General features: G+C 43.1%; 2 protein-coding genes across 2 annotated transcripts in view; both read left to right on the top strand.

The window, feature by feature from the left end:
* LOC132765760 (zinc finger protein 665-like) overlaps positions 1-24,338 on the top strand; it is a 255,289-nt gene that overhangs the window by 153,512 nt on the left and 77,439 nt on the right. The window lies entirely within an intron of this gene.
* On the top strand, positions 1,093-22,335 carry LOC132765967 (zinc finger protein 585A-like). Its single transcript, XM_060760279.2, has 6 exons — positions 1,093-1,195; positions 12,069-12,551; positions 12,873-12,999; positions 15,597-15,667; positions 17,078-17,204; positions 18,459-22,335. Exons 2-6 carry the CDS (start codon positions 12,165-12,167, stop codon positions 20,939-20,941), a joined length of 3,195 nt encoding a protein of 1,064 aa, XP_060616262.2. The 5' UTR covers positions 1,093-1,195; positions 12,069-12,164; the 3' UTR covers positions 20,942-22,335.

The raw sequence follows: 24,338 nt of genomic DNA, 5'->3' as shown, positions 1-24,338 counted from the left end.
CCCCAGTCCAAATGGCCTATATTTGAAGGCACAAAGTCTTCCTCTGGTGCCAAAGGACTGGTTTGAAGGCGCTTGAGACTCCTCAACGTCATCCAGGAAGATCTGGGTATGAAATGTGAGTCTCAAGGGTAAAAACCTGAGAATTGGTGATGAGAGATAGCTTAAACAAGGGCTGTAGAGCCAAATCCTATTCACGTCCGTCTATAAAGCTGTCTGATGGTAGAATGAAGAAGGAAACTTCCTCTTCTAGGAAGAGGTGGGGCCAAACAATTGAACTGAGGAACAATTCAACTAATGCAAACAACATTGATTTGTTAGAGACCCTTGATTGGGTCTTTTTAGGTCCACGTCGCGGGAGCACTGACAGCCAATAGCATACGCAGATGCTATCTTTCAAGTGACTGCCGTGCCGTCTTGGCTTTTGACCACCAAATATATACCCTCAAGTAAACAAGAACATTTTTGTCATGGAAAAGTGCTCTCTTTCCAGCCCCCTCTCTTGACCTTTTTTGATGGAAAGTACCCTCCTGTACACGTGGCCTCTGCGCTTCAAAAACAACATTTGAAGTTCACCACAAACATCCTGTTTAAGAAGTACCTTCTAAATGTCACATCTTGTTTCTTCCATGGTGCTCTACAGAGAAAGGGTATATCTCTCTTTTGCTGTTAATTTCATTCAAAGCCCCTTACTTAGTATTTGCAAATTCCGCTCAAAGACCCTTTCAGATTGACAGCTATAAATAGCCAATCAATCCAACTATACATTTACAGAGAAAACAGACAAGTTGGTGCAAAACATTCTGTATGTTCAAAATACAGAATGGGTGCATCCACACTGTTGAGTTAATGCTCTTTTAATTGCCTCAGCTCAATGCTACAGTCTGTTGGGAATTGTGGGAGCTGAAAGTCCAAAACACCTGGAGGGCCGAAGTTTGCCCAAACCAGCCAAAAGAGAGGAAAGAAGGAGAGGAAAGATCTATTCTAATGGGAATCTGGAGCTTGAGCTGGAAAGCAGAGAAACAGCTTTGCAGCTGAATGGGGCAAGGAAGGGTTAAGGGGAGAGAGAGAGGGATTCCTAGAGGGAAAGGAAGTGAGAAGGAGGGAGGCGCCCAGTCCTCCAGGGCAGAGGGGCCTCTTCTTCCTTCAGACTCCTTCATCCTCATCCTCCTCCTTGGGCTGCCTTCCTCTCCTTCTGGTGAGTCCCTTGATGGAGATGCTACTCTGATTATGACAGCCCCCTTTCCACCCTCCATTGAACACCCCCCCTCTCCAGGCAAGAAACAACCAGGGACAGCTCATCACCTCTCAACAAAGGATTGCCCCAGGCAGTAAGAAGCCACACCTTGAAACTGCTAGGCCATTAAATGTGGTCAATTGAAAGGCTGGAGGTTTTTGCTTTTCTGCAATGATTCTTGGAGGAGGGGAAGAGGAAACAGTATGTTAGGAATCCAAGAAGACTAAGGATGCCTCTACATTGTCAATATAATGCAGTTTGATATCACTTTAACTGCTATGGCTCAATGCTGTAGAATCCTGGAAGTTGTAGTTTGGGTGAGCTGGTGTCCCCCAAAATCTGCATACTTTGGGGAAAAATAATTAATGCATATATATAAATTTTGCATTGTTGGACTTGTTACCCAATTAAATTGGTGCAGCAGGTTAAACTGCTGAGCAGCTGAACTTGCTGACCAAAAGGTGCTGGTGTCCCCAAAAATCTGCATACATGGGGGAAAAATAAATAAATGCATATTATATAAATTTTGCATTGTTGGACTTGTTACCCAATTAAAATTGCACAGCGGGTTAAACCGCTGAGCTGCTGAACTTGCTGACCAAAAGGTGCTGGTGTCCCCCAAAATTTGCATACATGGGGGAAAAATAATAAATGTATATTATATAAATTTTTCATAGTTGAACTTGTTACCCAATTAAATTGGTGCAGCGGGTTAAACTGCTGAGCTGCTGAATTTGCTGACCAAAAGGTGCCGGTGTCCCCAAAAATCTGCATACATGGGGGAAAAATAAATAAATGCATATTATATAAATTTTACATTGTTGAATTTGTTACCCAATTAAAGTGGTGCAGCAGGTTAAACTGCTGAACAGCTGAGCTTGCTGACCAAAAGGTGCCGAAGTCCCCAAAAATCTGCATACATGGGGGAAAAATAATAAATGCATATTATATAAATTTTGTGCAGTTGAACTTGTTACCCAATTAAAGTCGTGCAGCGGGTTAAACCACTGAGCTGCTGAACTTGCTGACCAAAAGGTGCCAGAGTCCCCAAAAATCTGCATACAAGGGGGAAAATAATAAATGCATATATATCTATATCTATATCTATCTATCTATCTATCTATATATATATATAGGAGCCCCTGGTGTCACAGTGGGTTAAACTGCCAAGTTGCTGAACTTGCTGACCGAAAGGTTGGTGGTTCGAATCCAGGGAGCGGGGTGAGCTCCCACTGCTAGCCCCAGCTTCTGCCAAGCTAGCAGTTCGAAAACGTGCAAATGTGAGAAATCTGCGGGAAGGTAACGGCACTTCATGCAGTCATGCTGGCCACGTGACCTTGGAGGTGTCTATGGACAACGCCGGCTCTTTGGTTTAGAAATGGAGATGAGCACCACACCCCAGAGTCAGACACGACTGGACTTAATGTCAAGGGAAACATCTACCTTTGCCTTATTTGAATAACAACTAGAATAATCTTGTAGTAACTTGGGTAGCTTGGATAACATTGGGTGTGCGTTTTAATGCATTTTACCTTTTGGTTGGTTCAATTGCTTCTTTATTTTTATTTTTATGTTTTAATGTGCTTATATTGATTTAATTTGCCTTGTTTGGTATTTATGGTTAGCTGCTTTGAGTCCCTGTATCAGGCGAAAGGCAGGAGGGAAAACAAAGAAGATAATAAACAAATAAAACCAAATTCTTGACTTATATAAGCTACAGGTGAGTTTCTATAACAGGTCAAATCCCTGTGGCTCCTGAGATGGAAATGCTTTTTCATTCCAGATATCTTATTTCCTTTATGCTCCCCATGCCGTTGCTGGCCCTTTAAAAAAACAGAATAAGACCTCCATCTCTTTTGGAGAGCAGAACCAAATGCTTCCATATTTTATTGAATCTAAAGTGCACTTTCCTCTCATTTATGCACCTTTTAAAAAGTATATATCTTAGGTTGCTGTGAGTTTTCCAGGCTGTGTGGCCATGTTCCAGAAGCATTCTCTCCTGACATTTCACCCACATGCTCAGAGGTTGTGAGGTCTGTTGGAAACTAGGCAAGTAGGGTTTATATATCTGTGGAATAATGTCCAGGGTGGGAGAAAGAACTCTTGTCTGCTTGAGGCAATTGTCAATGTTGCAAATGGCCACCTTGATTAGAACTGAATGGCTTTGCAGCTTCAAAGCCTGGGTGATTGCTGCCTGGGGAATCCTTTGTTGGAAGGTGATAGTTGGCACTGATCGATTCAAGAATGTGGACAATTTCAACAGACAGGAGGAAACCATGAAAATGAACAAAATCTGGCTACCATTATTAAACAACTCTAGAATCAGGTCAGTAAAAATTAGCAACACCCAAAAACAGAGGAATTCCAGACATGAATCAATCAGGGCCAGCTAACACTTCCCAACAAAGGATTCCCCCAGGCAGCAACCAGCCAGGCTTTGAAGCTTCAAGGCCATTAAATGGTAATCAAGGTGGCCATTTGTAACATTCACACTTGCCTCATGCAGACAAGACCCCTTTCTCCCACCCTGTACATTATTCCACAAATATATAAACCTAATTTTCCTAGATTCCAGCAGACCTCACAACCTCTGAAGATGCCTGCCATAGATGCAGGTGAAACGTCAGGAGATAATGCTTCTGGAACATGCCAGACAGCCCGGAAAACTCACAACAACCCAGTGATTCTGGCCATGAAAGCCTTCGACAACACGGTGCTTCTTAGATTCGATGGAGAGGGAAAGTGACCCTGGAGAATGAAAAAATGAACAATAAATCTCCAGGTTCTTGTAGGTTTTTTCGGGCTATATGGCCATGTTCTAGAGGCATTTCTCCTAACGTTTCGCCTGCATCTATGGCAAGCATCCTCAGAGGTAGTGAGGTCTGTTGGAAATAGGAAAATGGGTTGATATATCTGTGGAATGGCTGGAGTGGGGCAAAGAGTTCTTCTCTGCTGGAGCTAGGTGTGAATGTTTCAGCTGACCACCTTCATTAGCATTTGAAGGCCTGGCTAAGCCTGGGAAAATGTTCTGTTGAGAGGTGTTAAGATGTGCCTGGTTGTTTCCTCTCTGCTGTTTAGTTGTAATTTTAGAGTTTTTTAATACTGGTAGCCAGATTTTGTTCATTTTCACGGTCTCCTCCTTTCTGTTGAAATTGTCCACATGCTTGTGGATTTCAATGGCTTCTCTGTGTAGCCTGACATGGTGGTTGTTGGTGTGGTCCAACATTTCTGTGTTCTCAAATAAAATGCTGCGTCCAGGCTGGTTCATCAGGTGCTCTGCTATGGCTGACTTCTCTGGTTGGAGTAGTCTGCAGTGCCTTTCATGTTCCTTGATGCGTGTCTGGGCAATGCTGCGTTTGGTGGTCCCTATGTAGACTTGTCCACAGCTGCATGGTACACGGTAGACTCCTGCAGAGGTGAGAGGGTCCCTCTTGTCCTTTGCTGAACGTAGCATTTGTTGGATTTTCTTGGTGGGTTTGTAGATTGTTTGTATGTTGTGTTTCCTCGTCAGCTTCCCTATGCGGTCAGTGGTTCCCCTGATGTATGGCAGGAACACTTTTCCTCTGGGTGGATCTTCATCTTGACTCTCGTGGCTTGTTCAGTTTGCAAACTTAATAATAATAATGAAACTTTAGTTATATGCCGCTTTGTCTCCCCGGGGGAATTACCCAATAACACATCAATATTAAAAGAAAAAAATCCTGCCTGCTCTTCATATCTATTTGTTTGGACATGGAAAAGGAATGGGTCAGGACAATTAAAAAGGCCGGGTCAAGACTGATACAAATTGAAATAAGATGGGATCAGCATTTGGGTACAGTACTGTAATAGGTAAACGGCAAAAGCAGGGACGGGCTATTTCCAGGGGCCTGTAAGGAGAATGACCAGGGTAATACAGAGGGGGCTAGGTCGTGTCCGGAGGGTGTCTGGGCTGAGCTACCACTGGTCACTCTCAAAAATTTGTTGAAACCACCAAACTCTTACAAAAAGAGGGGAGGGATGGGGCCTGTCTTATTTCCCTTGGAAGGACGTTCCAGAGGCGGGGGGCCACCACCGAGAAGGCTTGTGATGGAGGTGGGAGGGAGAGGAGGGCCTCCCCGGAGGATCTTAGAGTTCATGCTGGTTCATAGAGGGAGATGCGATCACAAAGTTAGGCGGAGCCGGAACCATTTAGGGCTTTATAGGTCACTAGGTGGACCCGCCACGCGTTGCTGTGGCCAACTTTCCATCCCTCTTTCTCTCCTTCTTTCCTTCCTTCCTTTGCTCTGTTTCCTTCCTTCCCTTTTCTTTTTCCCTTCTTACCTTCCTTCTCTACCTCTTTCCTTCTTTCCCCCTTTTTCTTAACTTCTTCTTTCTCTCCTTCCTTCCTTTGCTCTTTCTTTCTTTCTTGCTTTCTCCCTTTCTCCCCTCCCTTCCCTTTTTCTGTATCGTCATTTAGCTTTCCGTCATTTAGATTTTTTTGGTTTTTAAGTACTTTGCGCTGGTTTATGGGGGGGGGGGGTGTGAGTGATGGTCACTCATTGGTCTGTTAGGGGTATAATGTCCAAATTTGGTGTCAATTTGTCCAATGGTTTTTGAGTTATGTTAATCCCACAAATGAACATTAGATTTTGATTTATATAGATTATCGTATACTACATTATTGTAATTATTTACAAATGCAAGATACTCCACTTAGGCAGGAAAAACGAAATGCAAAGATACAGAATGGGGGACAATGATGCCTGGCTCGAGAGCAGTACGTGTGAAAAAGATCTTGGAGTCCTCGTGGACAACAAGTTAAACATGAGCCAACAATGTGATGTGGCAGCAAAAAAAGCCAATGGGATTTTGGCCTGCATCAAGAGGAGCATAGTGTCTAGATCTAGGGAAGTCATGCTCCCTATGCTCTATTCTGCTCTGGTTAGACCACACCTGGAATATTGTGTCCAATTCTGGGCACCACAATTCAAGAGAGATATTGACAAGCTGGAATGTGTCCAGAGGAGAGCGACTAAAACGATCAAGGGTCTGGAGAACAAGCCCTATGAGGAGCGGCTTAAGGAGCTGGGCATGTTTAGCCTGAAGAAGAGAAGGCTGAGAGGAAATACGATAGCCATGTATAAATATGTGAGAGGAAGCCACAGGGAGGAGGGAGCAAGCTTGTTTTCTGCTTCCTTGGAGACTAGGACGCAATGGAACAATGGCTTCAAACTACAAGAGAGGAAATTCCACCTGAACATGAGGAAGAACTTCCTGACTGTGAGAGCCGTCCAGCAGTGGAACTCTCTGCCCCGGAGTGTGGTAGAGGCTCCTTCTTTGGAAGCGTTGAAACAGAGGCTGGATGGCCATCTGTCAGGGGTGATTTGAATGCAATTTTCCTGCTTCTTGGCAGAATGGGGTTGGACTGGATGGCCCAGGAGGTCTCTTCCAACTCTTTGATTCTATGATTATTTACCATTTATTTTTATTATTTTATTTATATAGATTATTATATTGAATATTATATTCTACATGTTTATTGAATTATTATGTATTATTAGACATAAAATATTTCATTTTATACTAAGTAAAGGTAAAGATTTTCCCTTGACGTTAAGTCTATTATTATTATTATTATTATTATTATTATTATTATTATTATTATGAAGAGTTCTAGTTGAGGAGAAGAAGGCCCTTTCCTGACTGAACTTTGGACTAAGCACCACACCCAAGATGGCGGATTTGCGTCACCAGGTCGAGAGTCTCGTTCCCCTCAGTGGGCCGTAGCATGAGGAGGACTCCCGTTGCCGCCATCTTGGGTGTGCAACTTTACCTGCTGAGGCATATGGTCACACTCAAGATGGCGGATTAATGTCACCACGTCAAGCGTCTCATTCCCCTCAGTGGCTTATAGCAGGAGGAGGCCTCCCGTGGCCGCCAGCTTGACTGTGTCACTCTCTTTTACTGGGCTTCCTCATGCCTCAGCAAGCACGAGGAGGCCCTTATAGTCGCCAGTCTCGTTAGCGACGCCTGGGAAAGGCCTCCATCAGAAGTGGGAAAGGCGCAAAAGGCATTCGCGGCCTGACAGAAAAAAGAATGTTGTTCTTGTGCCGCCGCGGCCTTGCCATGAGAGGAGGCATCCCAACAAGAGTAATGCCTTGTGGGTTTGAAAGGACTCCAACTCCCGGTGTGCACCACGGCAGAAGAGGGCCGCTTTTGGGCAATGGGGTGCCCCATGTTCTCATGCCGTCCTTTGGTTTCCTTGGCCTCAGAAGGGTCTGGGATGGGGGGAATTGGGGGAATTTGCATATGCTAATGAGTAGTGAGTAGGCTTGGGTAACAACGGAAAAATTTGTTTCTAAACTCGTTTCATTTTTAGGGGGTCCATTGCGTTTTGTTTTTTTAAAGAATTCAGAATTTTTTATTTAAAAATTTTTGAAATTTATGAAATTTCGTAAATTTCGAATTGATTCGTTAATGGCGGACGCAATTGCGCAATATGCTAAAAAATACCTCCTAATGGGACAGGAGGAACTTCTGAAGCTTCCCTCTCCCTCTGTTGTTGACTGTTGGTGTGATAAAACAAACAACAACTATATTATATTATATTATTATTATAATATTATTATATTATATTATTGTATATTATATTATATTATATATATATATATATATATATATATATATATATATATATATATTATTTATTTTATTTATTATTTATTTATTTATTTATTTATTTGATGCACTTATTAACCGCCATTCTCAGCCCATAAGGGCGACTCATGGCGGTGTACAGTACACATAACAGACAATTACAAAAGCCAGTTTCAACAACATATAAACTATACACAATTACAAACTACTCTAAAAATCCGCTTCGTCTCTTAGTGGAATCATAGCCAATCTCATATTCCTTGTTCCATTCCAGTTCTCATTACCGTATTGTTTGTTGTTTAGCACTTAATTGAATGCCCTCTCAAACAGCCACGTCTTAAGGCTTTTTCGAAAGGACAAGAGGGAGGGCGCCTGTCTGATGTATGCAGGGAGAGTGTTCCACAGCCGGGGGGCCACCACCGAGAAGGCCCTCTCCCTCGTCCCCGCCAGCCGTGCCTGAGATGCAGGCGGGATCGAGAGAAGGGCCTCCCTAGACGATCTCAAGGTCCTCGTGGGCTCGTAGGCCAAGATGCGGTCGGAAAGGTATTTTGGGCCGGAACCGTTTAGGGCTTTGTAGGCCAAGACCAGCACCTTGAATTGGGTCCGGTAGCAAATCGGCAGCCAATGGAGCTGGGACAACAGGGGCGTTGTGTGCTCCCTGCCACCCGCTCCAGTTAGTAGCATGGCTGCCGCGCGCTGAACCAGCTGAAGCTTCCGGGCCATCTTCAAGGGCAGCCCCACGTAGAGAGCGTTGCAGTAGTCCAGGCGGGATGTGACGAGAGCGTGTACCACCGTGGCCAAGTCAGACTTCCCGAGATATGGGCGCAGCTGGCGCACGAGCCTAAGCTGTGCAAATGCTCCCCTGGTCACCGCTGAAACCTGGGGATCCAGGCTCAACGATGAGTCCAGGGTCACACCCAAGCTGCGAACCTGTAACCCTATACCCCGTTCGGCCTTGCGACTGACCAGGAGTACCTCTGTCTTGTCTGGATTTAGTTTCAGTTTGTTCGCCCTCATCCAGACCGTTACAGCGGCCAGGCACCGGTTCAGGACCTCGACAGCCTCCTTAGTAGCAGGTGGGAAGGAGTGACAGAGTTGGACATCATCTGCGTACAGATGACACCGCACCCCGCAACTCCGGATGATCTCACCCAGCGGCTTCATGTAGATATTAAACAGCATGGGGGACAGTATGGAACCCTGTGGCACCCCACAAGTCAAAGGTTGTGGAGCGGAACAGGAGTCCCCCAATAACACCTTTTGGGTGCGGCCCTCCAGAAATGACTGGAGCCACTGCAGAGCAATGCCCCCAAGACCCATTTCCGCAAGGCGCCCCAGAAGGATACCGTGGTCGACGGTATCGAAGGCCGCTGAGAGGTCCAGGAGCACCAACAGGGACACACTCCCCCTGTCTAGCTCCCGGCGCAGATCATCCACTAAGGCGACCAAGACCGTCTCGGTACCATGCCCCGGTCTGAAACCAGACTGTGCCGGATCCAGATAATCCGTGTCTCTCAAGAATACCTGGAGTTGTGAGGCCACCACGCTTTCCATGACTTTGCCCAAAAAGGGAAGATTGGAAACAGGCCGAAAGTTGTCCAATTTAGTGGGGTCCAGTGATGGCTTCTTCAACAGCAGCTTTATAATAGCCTGTTTTAGGCTCGCTGGAATCTTGCCTTCCCGAAGGGAGGCATTCACCACCACTGTTACCCACTCAGCCAATCCCCCTCTGGCCTCCTTCAGAAGCCAGGATGGGCAGGGGTCTAGGATGGACGTGGTGGGCCTCATTCCTCCAAGTATCTTGTCCACATCCTCGGGTTTCACAAACTGAAAAGAATCCATCAAAATAGGACAACCAAGTGCCCTTGTTACATCCTTGGAGACTGCATTTAACGCAGCGTCCAGCTCGGAACGGATCAAGACAACTTTGTCTGCTTTACTTCTATACCGCCTTTCTCAGCCAAAATGGCGACTCAAGGCGGTTTACATAGTAAAGGTTAACACAACAACATCAAAAAGGCAATTAAAAGCACATTATACAAAACATATCAAGTCAAAAACAATAATTATCATAGACATGCGCCTCAGCAAACAAATCAGAATCAGTCCGTAATCATAATACCAATTCCTATGTTTAGTTGTACTATCTTACTGTATTTAATTATAATATATTATATTATATTATATTATTATTATAATATTATTATATTATATATTATAATATTATATTATTATAATATTATTATAATATATTATTGTATATTATATTATTATATATTATATTATATATTATATTATATATTATTATAATATTATTATATTATATATTATATTATATTATTTATATTATATATATTATATTATATATTATTATTGTATATTATATTATTATAATATATTGTATTATATATTATATATTATATTACGAAAATAATTACGAAATAATTACAAAAATTGGAAAAATTGTTTCGATTCTTAATTACTCCTCACACTATTCCTGCATGGCTCAGTATCGGATTGTAAGCTAATTTAAATACGAATTAATAACGAATTACAAAATTAACGAACCCCAGTGGTTTTTGAGTTCTGATGGTATCACAAACGAACATTACATTTTTATTTATATAGACTAGCTGTCCCCTGCCATGTGTTGCTGTGTCCCAGTCTGGTGATCTGGAAAATAAAGTAATGAGAAAGTGTTGGTTTCTAATATATGTAATTCCTTGATGCTTGTGAGTAAACAGTATTTCTTGTTGTTTCTTTGTCAGTGTTGATGTGGAGTGTCTGGTTTGCCTACTCTGGAACAGGCAACATTTCATAGTCCTTCTTTAAGGGTCTCAAATCTGTGATATTATATCTGTGTGTGTGAGAGAGAATCATAGCTATCTATCTATATTTATGACTGCATGGCTCTTTGTCAGGAGGGCTCTGATTACATTTTCTTGCGCTGGTGAAGAGGGTTGGACTGGATGGCCTTAAGTATTTTCTGTTGGTCATGGGGGTTCTGTGTGGGAAGTTTGCCCCATTTCTGTTGTTTGTGGGTTTCAGAATGCTCTTTAATTGTAGTGAACTATAAATCCCAGTAACTACAAATCCCAAATGTCAAGGTCTATTTCCTCCAAACTCCATCTGTGTTCATATTTAGGCATATGGAATTTTTGTGTCAAGTTTGGTCCAGATACATCATTGTTTGAGTCCACAGTGCTCTCTGGATGTAGGTGAACTACAACTCCCAAACTCAAGGCAATGCTCACCAAACCCTTCCAGTGTGTTCTGTTGGTCATGGAAGTCCTGTATGCCATGTTTGGTTCAATTCCATCATTGGTGGAATTCAGAATGCTCTTTGATTGTAGGTGAACTATAAATCCCAGCAACTATTTATTTATTTATTTACTACGCTTATATACCGCAATTCTCAGCCCAAGGGCGACTCATTGCGGTGTACAACATAGACAAACAGGTGCAAAATACAAGACATAGTGTAAAAAATCCACAATTCGTCATTATCAAAAAACAATTCATCAAAACATCAACATTAATACAAAAGCCAACTACAACTCCCAAATGTCAAGGTCTATTTCCCTTAAACTCCATCTGTGTTCATATTTGGGCATATGGAATATTCGTGCCAAGTTTGGTCCGGATCCATCATTGTTTGAGTCCACAGTGCTCTCTGGATGTGGGTGAACTACAAATCCCAAACTCAAGGTCAATGTCCACCAAACCCTTCCAGTTTTTTCTGTTGGTCATGGGAGCCCTGTGTGCTAAGTTTGGCCCAATTCCATCATTGGTGGAGTTCAGAATGCTCTTTGATTGTTGGTAAACTATAAATCCCAGCAACTACAACTCCCAAACAACAAAATCAAATTTTTTGAGTGGAGGACATACATTGAGTTGTTAGGTGTCTTGTGTCCAAATTTGGTGTCAATTCCCCCAGTAGTTTTTGAGTTCTGATGGTATCACAAACGAACATTACATTTTTATTTATATAGATTACCAGCACCTTGAATTTGGCTTGGCAACTTATCGGCAGCCAATGAAGCTGTTTTAATAGGGGCATTGTATGCTCCCTATAGTTTGCTCCAGTAAGGAGCCTGGCTGTCGCCCGTTGTCCTAATTGGAGCTTCAGGGCAGTCTTCAAGGGCAGCCCCATGTAGAGTGCATTGCAATAGTCCAATCTGGATGTAACCAACACAATAATACCTTGACTTTACAGGGTTTTGGAGCAGAGCCTGTTCATGACTGTGGGACAGAACAGAACAGAAGTTTTCCTTGAGTCCCGTTGGCTGCTTCATTGAACAGTGTTTCCAAAATGTTCAAGCTGGAGACCGCTTGGCTGGAAGCAGAAGGAGAATGTGACAGCATTTGTGCTGAGAGCAGTGGGGAAACAGCTATGCAGGCGTTCCTGAATGCGCACATAGAGCGCCAGCGCTTCAGGCAGTCCTCCTACCATGAGGGCGAGCGACCCAGAGAAGTTTGCAGCCGCCTCCACTCTCTCTGCCGCCAGTGGCTGAAGCCAGAGCAACACACCAAGGCGGAGATGCTGGACCTGGTGATCCTGGAGCAGTTCCTGAGCATCCTGCCCCCAGAGATGGGGAGCTGGGTCCGAGAGTGTGGGGCAGAGACCTCTTCCCAGGCGGTGGCCCTGGCGGAAGGCTTCCTCCTGAGTCGGGCAGAGGACGAGAAGCAGGACGGACAGGTGAGAGCATTGCCTCTTGGTGTCTCTAAAGTAGAGATCAATAAGTGGATTGATTGAGTGTATATCCTGCCTTTCTAACAAGAGGATGTGTGTGTGTGTGATTGTGTGTACACAAACTCTTTTTGTCCAGTTTCTGCCCCTCTGCTAACTTCTGTCTTAATCCTTCCCTATTCTAGCCTAAAAATTATTATTATTATTATTATTATTATTATTATTATTATTTGTTATTATTATTATTATATAATTGTTTGAATTATTTTTCAGATGTTTGTGTATGGATGTGTAATTTTTTTCTTCTCCATTTTCTCCCTGCTTTGTCAGTCAAAAGATTTCTGTGTGGAAGTTCAGTCTGTTCTCCGTGCATCAGAGGACTCAGTGTCAATCTGCACTCAGATTCCCGAGTGGAAGGAGATAAAGCAAGAGGGAGATGGAAGTGCTGCCTTCCTGGGTAAGAACAAACCCTGTTGTGCTGTTCTTAACTATGTTTTCTGAAAACAAATCACTGAAGAATGACACATGAAGTACAAGCCTCAACAATACTCTGTTTACTCCCTCTGGAGTTTACTCATTCAGTCAGAGTTTTCAAATAGCTGATAGGGATATCCTCTACCTTGGAATTGTGTCTTAAAGGTTTGTATTTCTAATTCCAAATCCTTCGGGGAGCTGGTACTGCATTTTAATCTCATGCAGGGGCAACTGAAGCAATAGGCAAGATACGCATTAGCATATAGCGCGAATCCCCAAGGGGTGCTCTTGAGGCGCCCCCGGTATGGGCCTTCTGACGTTCCAGCTGGAGCAAAGCGAAGGCATCCCTGGCTGGGATGTCCCCTTTGCCCTGCAGGCCCCACGCCCCCAAGGCCCCCACCTGCATGTGGCTCGGAAGCCAGGAGGAAGAAGGAGGCGGGAGGAGGCCCCCAGTGCAGAGCCCATCATCCTCCACCGCCTTGCCACGTTGACCCAGGCTCATCCTGGACTGCAGGATGCAGCAAATGGGAGGAAAGAAAAGCAAAGCGAAGAGGGGGAAAGCTGCACCTCTGCACTGCTTGAAGGGGTGGGTCCTCTTTCCCTTCCTTTCTTCCTTCCTTCCCTTCTTCCAGGCTGAGGCTCCTTCTCGCCCCGCCACAACTGCAATGTGCAGACACCCCGTGACAGACCTGAAATAAAGCAGACCCGCCTTGGGAGGGAGGGAAAAGGAAGAGGAGGAGGAGGAGGAAGGCCCCCTCAATAATACTAATTATAATAAGAAGCAAAAGAAGAGGCTCCCTTTGCCGCCACCTGGACAAAGAGGAGCCTAGAAGAGTTGGAAAGGGGTCCCCCAAAGGGCATCCAGTCCAGCCCCTTTCTGTCAAACAGGGAGGGAGGAAGAGAGGAAAGAAAGATGAAAAGAGGGTTGGAAGGAAAGAAAGAAGGAAGGAAGGAAGGAAGGAAGGAAGGAAGGAAGGAAGGAAGGAGAGAGCGAGAGATGAATAGAGAGAAGGAAGGAGAGAGAGACAGAGAGAGAAGGAAGGAAAAAGGGAAGGAAAGGAGAGAAAGAGGGAAGAAAAAAAGAAGGAAAGAGAAAAGGAAGGAAAGAGTGGGGAAAGAAAATAGGGAAGGAAAGAAAAAAGGAAGGAAAGAGAGAAAGGAAAGAAAATAAGGGAGGAAAGAGAAGGAAGGAAAGGCACCTCTGCACACACACAGCATGGGACGCCTTTCCTTCCTTCTCTTTCCTTATGATTGGTTTTTGCTAACACTTAAAAATTACCTAGGGCCAGCCCTGATCTCATGAGTCTATTATGTTAGACTCATAAGATCACTTATTTAGGAACTTATTGTGACTAAAATACTTATGTGAAGATACCGTAGAGTCCTGAAGAAGGGAAAATCTCCTGAAACAAGGTATTTCAATCTGGGGACCCTTGTCGACGTTATTTTACTTTCCCAAGAACAGTTCAAGTGTTTAGTTTCTTGCATCAGAGAATCTGCAAATATATTTTTCAAAATTTACCAACTGTTTAAAAGATTACACGGAAGAATGAAGATAAAAACTCTGTCTGCAAGAGCAAACTCTGCAATGAGGAAGAACAATATCATCGGGACTTGTACCTTGTGGGTGTTATTTTCTTAAGTACATTTCATTTCATTTAGTTTGTTGTTTCAGAAACATCATTTATATCCTTTTTATATATAATAGTCACTGATTATATCATACATAAAAGTGAAGTTAAAGCTCTGACTGAATGCGTAAACTCCATGGACAACACTGGCTCTTCGGCTTAGAAATGGAGATGAGCATGAACCCCCAGAGTCAGACACAACTGGACTAATGTTGGGAAAACCTTTACCTTTTTACGTGCAATATATTCATGATCATTTTGACACATTTATTTATCATGTCAGAAGCAAATTGAGGGTATTTATTAATGTATTTAAAAACACAAACAAAGTTTAAGAACTTGGCATTAAACTAAATGTCCTTTGACCAGTATCTGTCCACTTGGAGAGCCTCTGGTGTTGCTATAAGAAGGTCCTCCATTGTGCATGTGACAGGGCTCAGGCTGCACTGTAGTTGGTGGTCTGTGGTTTGCTCTTCTCCACACTCGCATGTTGGGGACTCCATTTTGTAGCCCCATTTCTTAGGGTTGGCTCTGCATCTCATGGTAGCTTCATGGTGGTCTTCAGGTTTGTGGATTTTCCAGCCTTGGTTGAGTCATGCCCTATAGATTTTACTAAATGCAAAAGTGCTACTATTTTCAATATGTTATTTTGCGCTGTTTATTTTATTGCGTTACTCTATGTATTTTATTGTGATGTAATTTTATGTTGCTTTGTATTTTATTTTGTTGTATTGTATTTTCGGGCTTGGTCTCATGTGAGCCGCCCCAAGTCCCCTTTGAGAGATGGAGGCGGGGTATAAATAAAGGTTATCATTATTATTATCATCATTATTATTATTATTATCTTCAAAAGAGTATATTTCTCCTGAGTTTCTTTTTAGGGCTGTAATTGAGCTCCTGAAACAAGCCTGTATGATCACTTTCCCTCCCACTTTGGTCTTTCCGACAGGGTTTGGAATGGTGCCAGAGACAAGTCTTCATTCCTCTCTTCCTCTTTGCAATGAAGCAGAAACAACTGAGGTAAGAAGAAGGGAGTGAAGGAAGGAGGTGCATGGGACATCCTCAAAAATTCTTTCCTGTAAGGAAAATAGCCATTTATTTCACCTTGTGCACAAACTTTACAGACCTCCCATTTATTTATTTATCGTGTCAGTATCAACCAGACAATTGTATTGCATTTGTAACAAATTTTTAACAAACTGACAAAACAGGGTTTGCAAGCTTGGTAGTTGATTAAATGTCCTTTGACCAGTATCTGGCCACTTGGAGTGCCTCTGGTGTTGCCGCAAGAAGGTCCTCCATTGTGCATGTGGCAGGGCTCAGGTTGCATTGCAGCAGGTGGTCTGTAGTTTGCTGTTCTCCACGCTCGCATGTCATGGATTACACTTTGTGGCCCCATTTCTTAAGATTGGCTCTGCATCTCGTGGTGCCAGAGCGCAGTCTGTTCAGTGCCTTCCAAATCGCCCAGTTTTCTGTGTACCCAGGGGGGAGTCTCTCATTTGGTATCAGCCATTGATTGAGGATCTGGGTTTGAGCCTGCCACTTTTGGACTCTCGCTTGCTGAGGTGTTCCAGCGAGTGTCTCTGTAGATCTTAGAAAACTATTTCTTGATTTAAGTCGTTGACGTGCTGGCTGATACCCAAACAAGGGATAAGCTGGAGATGTCACTGCCTTAGTCCTTTCACTATTGGCTGCTACTCCCCGGCGGATGTCAAGTGGTGCAATATCGGCTAAACAGTGTAATTTCTCCAGTGGTGTAGGGTTACATGGCATTAGATGGCAAATGAGCTGCCTACACCCTCATCAATCTTTAAAGGACAGCAAAGAATCAACAAAGGATTCCCCCAGGCAGGAAGCAGCTAGGCTTTGAAGCTGCAAGGCTATTAAATGCTAATCAAGATGGCCAGTTGCAACATTCACACTTGCCTTCATCAGAAAAGAGTCCTTTCTCTCTCTGGACATTCCACGGATATATAAACCTCATTTTCCTAATTTTCAAGAGACCTCACAACATCTGAGAATGCCTGCCATAGACACAGGTGAAACATCAGGAGAGAATGCTTCTTGAACATGGACAGAGAGCACGGAAAGCTCGCAGCAACCCAATCTTTAAATAATTCTGTCCATTCTGATTATGTTTGGGCCATTAATTCCACCAAAGACCAGAAGATTAAGGAAGAAGACGGAAATATCGATCCAAACTAACAGTCCAGTGGTCTCATAGTGTAAAAGAATCAATTAAAATATAATCTGATTTGAAACCATTATGATGAACCGGTAGTATACACCCAGAAGCTTTATCTTCTGGGTGTAGACTTCACCATACATCAATGAGACCAAATACTTATGTCTAAAGGCCCGTTGCACTTCATTTCTTGAAGTCTTTTATGCAAGCAGGACATGTTTTCTTTTGTTTTCTTTTTCCTCCAGGGTCCAGTGACCCTTCAGGACGTGGCCATCCATTTCTCCATGGAGGAGTGGGCTCTTCTGGACCCTGATCAGAGAGCACTGCACTCACAGATCATGGAGGAGACGCGTGGGATCATGGCCTCTCTTGGTAAGGCTCCCTCACTGATGATCACTGTTACTATATCTGTTTGGGATCAATATGTCAGATCATACCAGGCACTGGGGACTCCTGAAAACTGTTAATCGGGAACTTAGCCCCTCTTTCTGAGAACCCTTGGGTGCCTGGCCAGAGTGAAGGGGGGGGGGGCGAGGGGACAGTTCCATCTTGTCTCCTGTGCTATGGTAATAATATAATGTAATGTAATATAATGTATATACATATAATATTTATAATAGTATAATTAATACAATATAATACTACTAATAATAATATGATATTGTAATTAAATATTTTATATTACATGTAATATTCCTAATAATATTACAATATAATGGTATCGTACAATATAGTAATATATAATACTGATATTGTACTGTGCTAATAATATAATATATTGTATGGATATATATCTTGTAAGCTGCTCTGAGTCCCCTTTGGGGTGAGAAGGGCGGCATATAAATGTTGTAAATAAATAAATAAATATTCCCTTGAGTTTTGCCAATGGTGCGGCACAATAAGAACCTGTAGGGCTATTGATTCCTCTGGACACATTCCTGATTGTCAAATAAACAGAGGTGTGGGCTTTCCCATCTTTTTTCCATCTTCAGTATCTGGAGGCTGTGGTCAACTCCGGCCACTGGGAGGAGCTGTCGCTCCATCTTCCATACCATGGAGTTTTGTACTCCATAGACATCATCCCAATCGAATCACCAGCACGTTCTTATAGACGCCTTTTATTACCTTTCCGCTTAAAGCAGTACCTATTTATCTACTCACATTGCTGTTTTCGATCTGCTAGGTGAGCAGAAGCTGGGGCTGTTGGTGGGAGCTCACCCCGACTTAGGTTTGAATTGCCAACCTTTCAATTGACAAGATTTTCTGCAGCTGCCGATTTAACTCGCTGTGCTAAAGCCCGGCCCTGAAAGCTGCAGCCCAACCAGGCAGTTGCTTTCTTTCAGGCTTCTGTGTTCAGGTGTATAAATAGGTCCCATTTTCATGGGATTTCCAGAACGATGTTCCAACCATCATTGGTGGAGTTCAGAATGATCTTTGATTGTACGTTACCTATAAATCCCAACAACTAACTACCAAATGACAAAATCAGCTCCTTGGGTTAGTAGGTGTCTTGTGGCCAAATTTGGTGTCAATTCGTCCAGTGGTTTTTGAGTTATGTTAATCCCACAAATGAACATTACATTTTTATTTATATAGATTACTTTTTTCCTGTTTCTTTCCCAACAGATAACTGGAGGAAGAGAGATGTGTTTTCCAAATGTGCTTTCAAATGCAACATATGCGGGAAAGGTTTCGCCCAAAATATAGCAGCTATTTTCCATAAGAGACTGTGTGGTGGGAAAAAACACATTCAGTGTAGAGAAAACAGTTTTGATTATAATTTGCACCATCTCAGCAATCACACATTCCAAAAAGGAAAGAAAACACACAAATGCCAGAAATGTGGGAAATTCTTTCCTAGCAGGTCAGTATTACTGGTTCATCAGAGATTCCATACTGGAGAGAAGCCATACAAATGCCTGGAGTGTGGGAAATGTTTTGCTTCCAGTTCAGACTTACTGAGGCACAAAAGACTCCACACAGGAGAGAAGCCATACCAATGCCAGGAGTGTGGGAAATCTTTTGCTTCCAGTTCCAACTTTGTGAGGCATCAGAGAGTCCACACAGGAGAGAAACCCTTTCAATGCCCGGAATGTGAGAAATGTTTTTTTCACCATCAACAACTAGTAATGCACCAGTTGTTCCACACTGGAGAGAGGCCGTACGAATGCCAGGAGTGTGGGAAATGTTTTCCCCGGAATGCAAACCTTGTGAGACACCGCAGAATTCACAGAAGAGGGAAACCTTACAGATGCCAAGAGTGTGGGAAATGTTTTTCCCGGAATACTAACCTTGCGAGACACCGAAGAATCCACACAGGAGAGAAACTTTATAAATGCCAGGAATGTGAAGAATGTTTCGTTCACCGTCAACAACTAGTAAGACACCAGTTACTCCATTCAGAAGTCAAAGCATACATCTGCAGTGAATGTGGAAAATCTTTTGCTCAGAATGAATACCTTGTGATCCACCAGAGAGTCCACATGGGAGAGAAACCCTTTCAATGCCCAGAATGTGGGAAAGGTTTCTTTCATCATCAACAACTAGTAAGGCACCAGGTATTCCACACAGGAGAGAGACCCTACAAATGCCAGGAGTGTGGGAAATGTTTTGCTCGGAGTGATCAGCGAACGAGGCACCAGAGAATCCACACTGAACAGAAACCATACAAATGCCAAAACTGTGTAAAGTGTTTTTCTCAGATGAGAAGTCTTTTGAAACACCAAAGACTCCATATGGAAGGAAAAACATACACATGTCAGGAATGTGGAACCTGTTTTGCAAACCGCTCATCCCTTGTGGACCACAAGAGACTTCACGCAGGAGAGAAACCATACAAATGCCCGGAGTGTGGGAAATGTTTTGCCCGGAATGCAAACCTTGTGAGACACCAAACAATCCACACAGGAGATAAACTGTATAAATGCCTGGAATGTGGGGAATGTTTTCTCCACCGTCAACAACTAGTAAGACACCAGTTGCTTCATTCAGAAGTCAAAACATACATCTGCAATGCATGTGGAAAATGTTTTGCCACCAAATCAAGCCTTGAAGTCCACCAAAGAGCCCACAGAGGAGAGAAACCATACAAGTGCCAGGAATGTGGGAAATGTTTTGGTATTATGTCAGTGCTTGTGAAGCACCAGAGAATCCACACTGGGGAGAAACCATATAAATGCCAGGAGTGTGGGAAGTGTTTTTCTCAGATGACAAATCTTTTGAGGCACCAGAGACTCCACACGGAGGAAAAAACATACACATGTCGGGAATGCGGAAGCTGTTTTCCAAACCGTTCATCCCTTATGGACCACAAGAGACTTCACGCAGGAGAGAAGCTCTACAAATGCCAAGAGTGTGGCAAATGTTTCGCCCAGAATGCAAACCTTGTGAGACACCAAAGAATCCACACAGGGGAGAAAATGTATAAGTGCCAAGAATGTGAAGAGTGTTTTGTTCACCAACAACAACTAATAAGACACCAGTTGTCCCATACAGGAGATAAAGCATACCAATGCGAGGAGTGTGGGAAATGTTTTGCTCTGAATGCATACCTTGTGGCCCACCAGAGAGTCCACACAGGAGAGAAACCCTACAAATGCCAAGACTGTGGGAGGTGTTTTGCTCAGACATCATGCCTTCTGAGGCACCAGAGACACCACACAGGAGAGAAACCATACAGCTGCGATGAATGTGGGAAATGTTTTGCTCACAGTTCATCCCTTGTGAGCCACAAGAGACTTCACGCAGGAGAGAAACCTTACACATGTCAGGAGTGTGGGAAAAGTTTTACTCGGAATGTAGACCTTGTGGGCCACAAGAGAATCCACACAGGAGAGGAAGTGTATAAATGCCAGGAATGCGAGGAATCTTTTGTTCACCATCAACAACTAGTAAGGCACCAGTTATCCCATACAGGAGAAAAAGCATACCAATGCCAGGAGTGTGGGAAATGTTTCGCTCGGAATGCATACCTTGTGACCCACCAGAGGATCCACACAGGAGAGAAACCATACAACTGCAATGATTGTGGGAAATGTTTTGCTCACAGTTCATCCCTTGTGAGCCACAAGACACTTCACACAAGGGAGGAACCATACAAATGCGAGTAGAATGGAAAATATTTTCCTGAGAATGCACACCTTGTGACTCATCAGAGACTCAATATAAGATAATATAAGAAGATACAAGAAGTCACGACTATCAGATTTAAAACTGATAATATTACTTCTCTTTTTGCTGTAGAAGCTCTTTGTTGTTGTTCATTAGTTCAGTTGATTCCGACTCTTTGTGACCTCCTGGACCAGCCCACGCCAGAGCTCCCTGTTGGCCGTCACCACCCCCAGCTCCTTCAAGGTCAAGCCAGTCACTTCAAGGATACCATCCATCCATCTTGCCCTTGGTCGACCCCTCTTCCTTTTTCCTTCCATTTTCCCCAGTAGAGGTTTTAATGACCTTTTAATATGTTAAGTAATGAAAATAAATGTAATGGATGCAATACTCATAACTATAACATTATAATGTAATAGAATAAACTAATAATACAATAAAACAATTATATATTTTATATTACATGTAATATTGCTAAGAATTTTGCAGTGTAGTGGTATAGTACAATATAGTAATATATAATACTAATATTTATTTATTTATTTACAGTATTTATATTCTACCCTTTTCACCCCACAAGGAACTCAGGGTGGATTGCAATGCATATACTTGGCAAACATTCAATGCCAGTTAAACATACAACATATGTAGACAGACACAGAGGCAATTTAACATTCCAGCTTTCCGGCTTCATGAGGGTATGCTTGATTTCGTCTTGATTCCGGCCACAGGGGGAGCAGCTGCTTCACCGTCCATTTGTGACACCGAGTCCTTTGATAGAGTACTTCCTCATTCTTCTGCATGCTGCTGGAAGGGGGTTCTTTAGTGTCGTAAATTCGTTAAATTAGCCTCCCTGCATAAGCGGTACCTAAATTTCCTACTTGATAGATTCAACTGTCTTTTGGGTTGCAAAGGTCGACAGCAAGCTAGACTAATGGCTGGAAGCTCACTCTGACCCGCGCTGGCTTTGAACTCATGACCTCTTGGTCAGTAGTGATTTAATGCAGCCGGCTACTAATTAGCTGTGCCACAGCCCGGTATATAGATTATATAGGCCATTGTTGTTGTTGTTGTTGTTATCATCATCATCATCATCATCATAGAATCAAAGAGTTGGAAGAGACCTCATGGGCCATCCAGTCCAACCCCATTCTGCCAAGAAGCAGGAATATTGCATTCAAATCACCCCTGACAGATGGCCATCCAGCCTCTGTTTAAAAGCTTCCAAAGAAGGAGCCTCCACCACACTCCGGGGCAGAGAGTTCCACTGCTGAATGGCTTATTATTATTATTATTATTATTATTATTATTTACACCATTATTATTTCACAGACAATGGAACCACAAAAATTGTGTATACCTACAAGCATTATGAAATTACATATATTAGAAACTAGCTCTTTCTCTTTTCTTTCTTTTCCATTTAATCAGACTGGGCCACAAATGAAATGGAGTGGTCACAATTATGGGGACAAAGACATCTGAAAAATGTATCAATATGGGTTAAAGAAAATTATTATAAGCTAATGTGGAAATGGTATCTAACACCAATAAGAATAGCAAAAATAGCTAGCTGCGCCACAGCCCATATTATTATTATTATTATTATTATTATTATTATTATAGCATAGCACATATTATTGTGCTATGCTAATAATATAATATCTTGTGTGTACATATAACTTATTATATTATAATGATATAATATATTGTATGTACATAAATGGTCAGTCGCAAGCCCAAACAGAGTATAGGCTTGTTTTACTGTTATAATTTCAGAGTTTTTTTAATACTGGTAGCCAGATTTTGTTCATTTTCATGGTTTCCTGTTGAAATTGTCCACATGCTTGTGGATTTCAATGGCTTCTCTGTGTAGTCTGACACAGTCTACAAGTCCTACATAGGGACCACCAAACACAGCATTGCCTGGACACAAATCAAGGAACATGAAAGGCATTGCAGACTACTTCAGCCAGAGAACTCAGCCATAGCAGAGCACCCGATGAACCAACCTGGGACACAGGATATTATTTGAAAACACCGAAATCCTGGACCACTCACAACCACCACGTCGGACACCATGCAAGTTCCCTTGCTTTACTTTATGGGTTTTTTGGCTTTACCAAAGTTGTTTAATGGTTGTGAAAATTAAAATAACCTAGGGAGACATCCAAACATTACAGAATAATCCTGAAAATATTTATTTATTTATTTATTTATTTATTTATTTATTTCACAGTTTTCTATACCGAGCTTCTCAACCTCATTGAGGGACTCAGCCCGGTTTCCAGCCATAAAAACATATACACTCATTAAAATATCATATATCACAATTACAAAAACAACTTTAAAAACACTATATATAAAACTACAGTGGTCAGTCGTCCTATTAAGATGGATCTACCTCAACTTCCATCCAGGGTCCTATGGTGTTGTCTCATTCATTGAAGGCCTGACTCCACAGCCACGTCTTCACCCGTTTCCTAAATGTTAGGATGGATGGGGCAGTTCTGGCCTCCAGACGGAGAGAGTTCCAGAGTCGCGGGGCCACCACCGAGAAGGCCCTGTCTCTCGTCCCCACCAGGCGCGCTTGCGAGGCCGGTGGGACCGAGAGCAGGGCCTCTCCAGATGATCTTAATAATCTTGATGGTTCGTAGGGGAGAATACGTTCGGAGAGGTAAACAGGGCCGGAGTCGTTTAGGGCTTTATAGGTCAAAACCAGCACTTTGAATTGTGCTCGGAAGCTAATTGGCAGCCAGTGGAGCTGGCGTATCAGCTGGAGTAAAATGGGTAAGTGGTTCAAATTTGGAATTCTGCCCCAGCCCCACCTTTCCTGCACTTCTGAATTTCAATCATTTCCGATCATGTCTACCCAACCCTACTTCTGGCAGGTCATTCCACAATGTATAGGAGGCTGATGAAAAGGTCCTCTGGGTAATGGTGGTCATTTGGGTTCTGGCAGGCTGGAGCAGATGCCCCACCAGAACACCGCAGTGTTAGGGGCAGATTGTACGGAGAAGACAATCCTGCAGATACTTTACTTAGGCAATCACTTGTAGCTCGAGGATGATTGTCTTCCAGGTGTGGGGTGTCTTGCCAGTGGGTTCGTAGGTGGCTGTGGAGCCCTATTCTTGATCTGCATGTTCTCCCACAGTGAGGACATCGGCTTCCAGATGGAAGGCAGTCCCGGTCAGGATTGACTTGATATTTCGAGCGCTTATACCCCACCCTTCTCAATCCCCTAGGGGGGGACTCAGGGTTATGCCTTCCTCTTGGCATGTTTCTCCCTTTCGTCCTCCATTCTTGCCTCTTGGCATTCTGCAGCACTGCTGGTCACAGCTGACCTCCAGATAGAGCACTCCAAGACCAGGGCTTCCCTGTTCTCAGTGTCTATGCCAC

Source organism: Anolis sagrei, chromosome 2 (genome assembly GCF_037176765.1).
Source record: "Anolis sagrei isolate rAnoSag1 chromosome 2, rAnoSag1.mat, whole genome shotgun sequence".
NCBI classification, from domain to species: domain Eukaryota; kingdom Metazoa; phylum Chordata; class Lepidosauria; order Squamata; family Dactyloidae; genus Anolis; species Anolis sagrei.
The sequence above is the reverse complement of the archived record's forward strand: the minus strand, read 5'-3'. Positions and strand labels throughout refer to the sequence as shown.

Bases quoted from the DNA above. Each gene is read 5' to 3' on its own strand.
- LOC132765967 (XM_060760279.2), top strand. From the start codon at position 12,165: ATGTTCAAGCTGGAGACCGCTTGGCTGGAAGCAGAAGGAGAATGTGAC. The intron at 13,000-15,596 runs GTAAGAACAAAC...TCTTTCCGACAG, and splicing joins TGGAAGTGCTGCCTTCCTGG to GGTTTGGAATGGTGCCAGAG. The intron at 15,668-17,077 runs GTAAGAAGAAGG...TTTTTCCTCCAG, and splicing joins ATGAAGCAGAAACAACTGAG to GGTCCAGTGACCCTTCAGGA.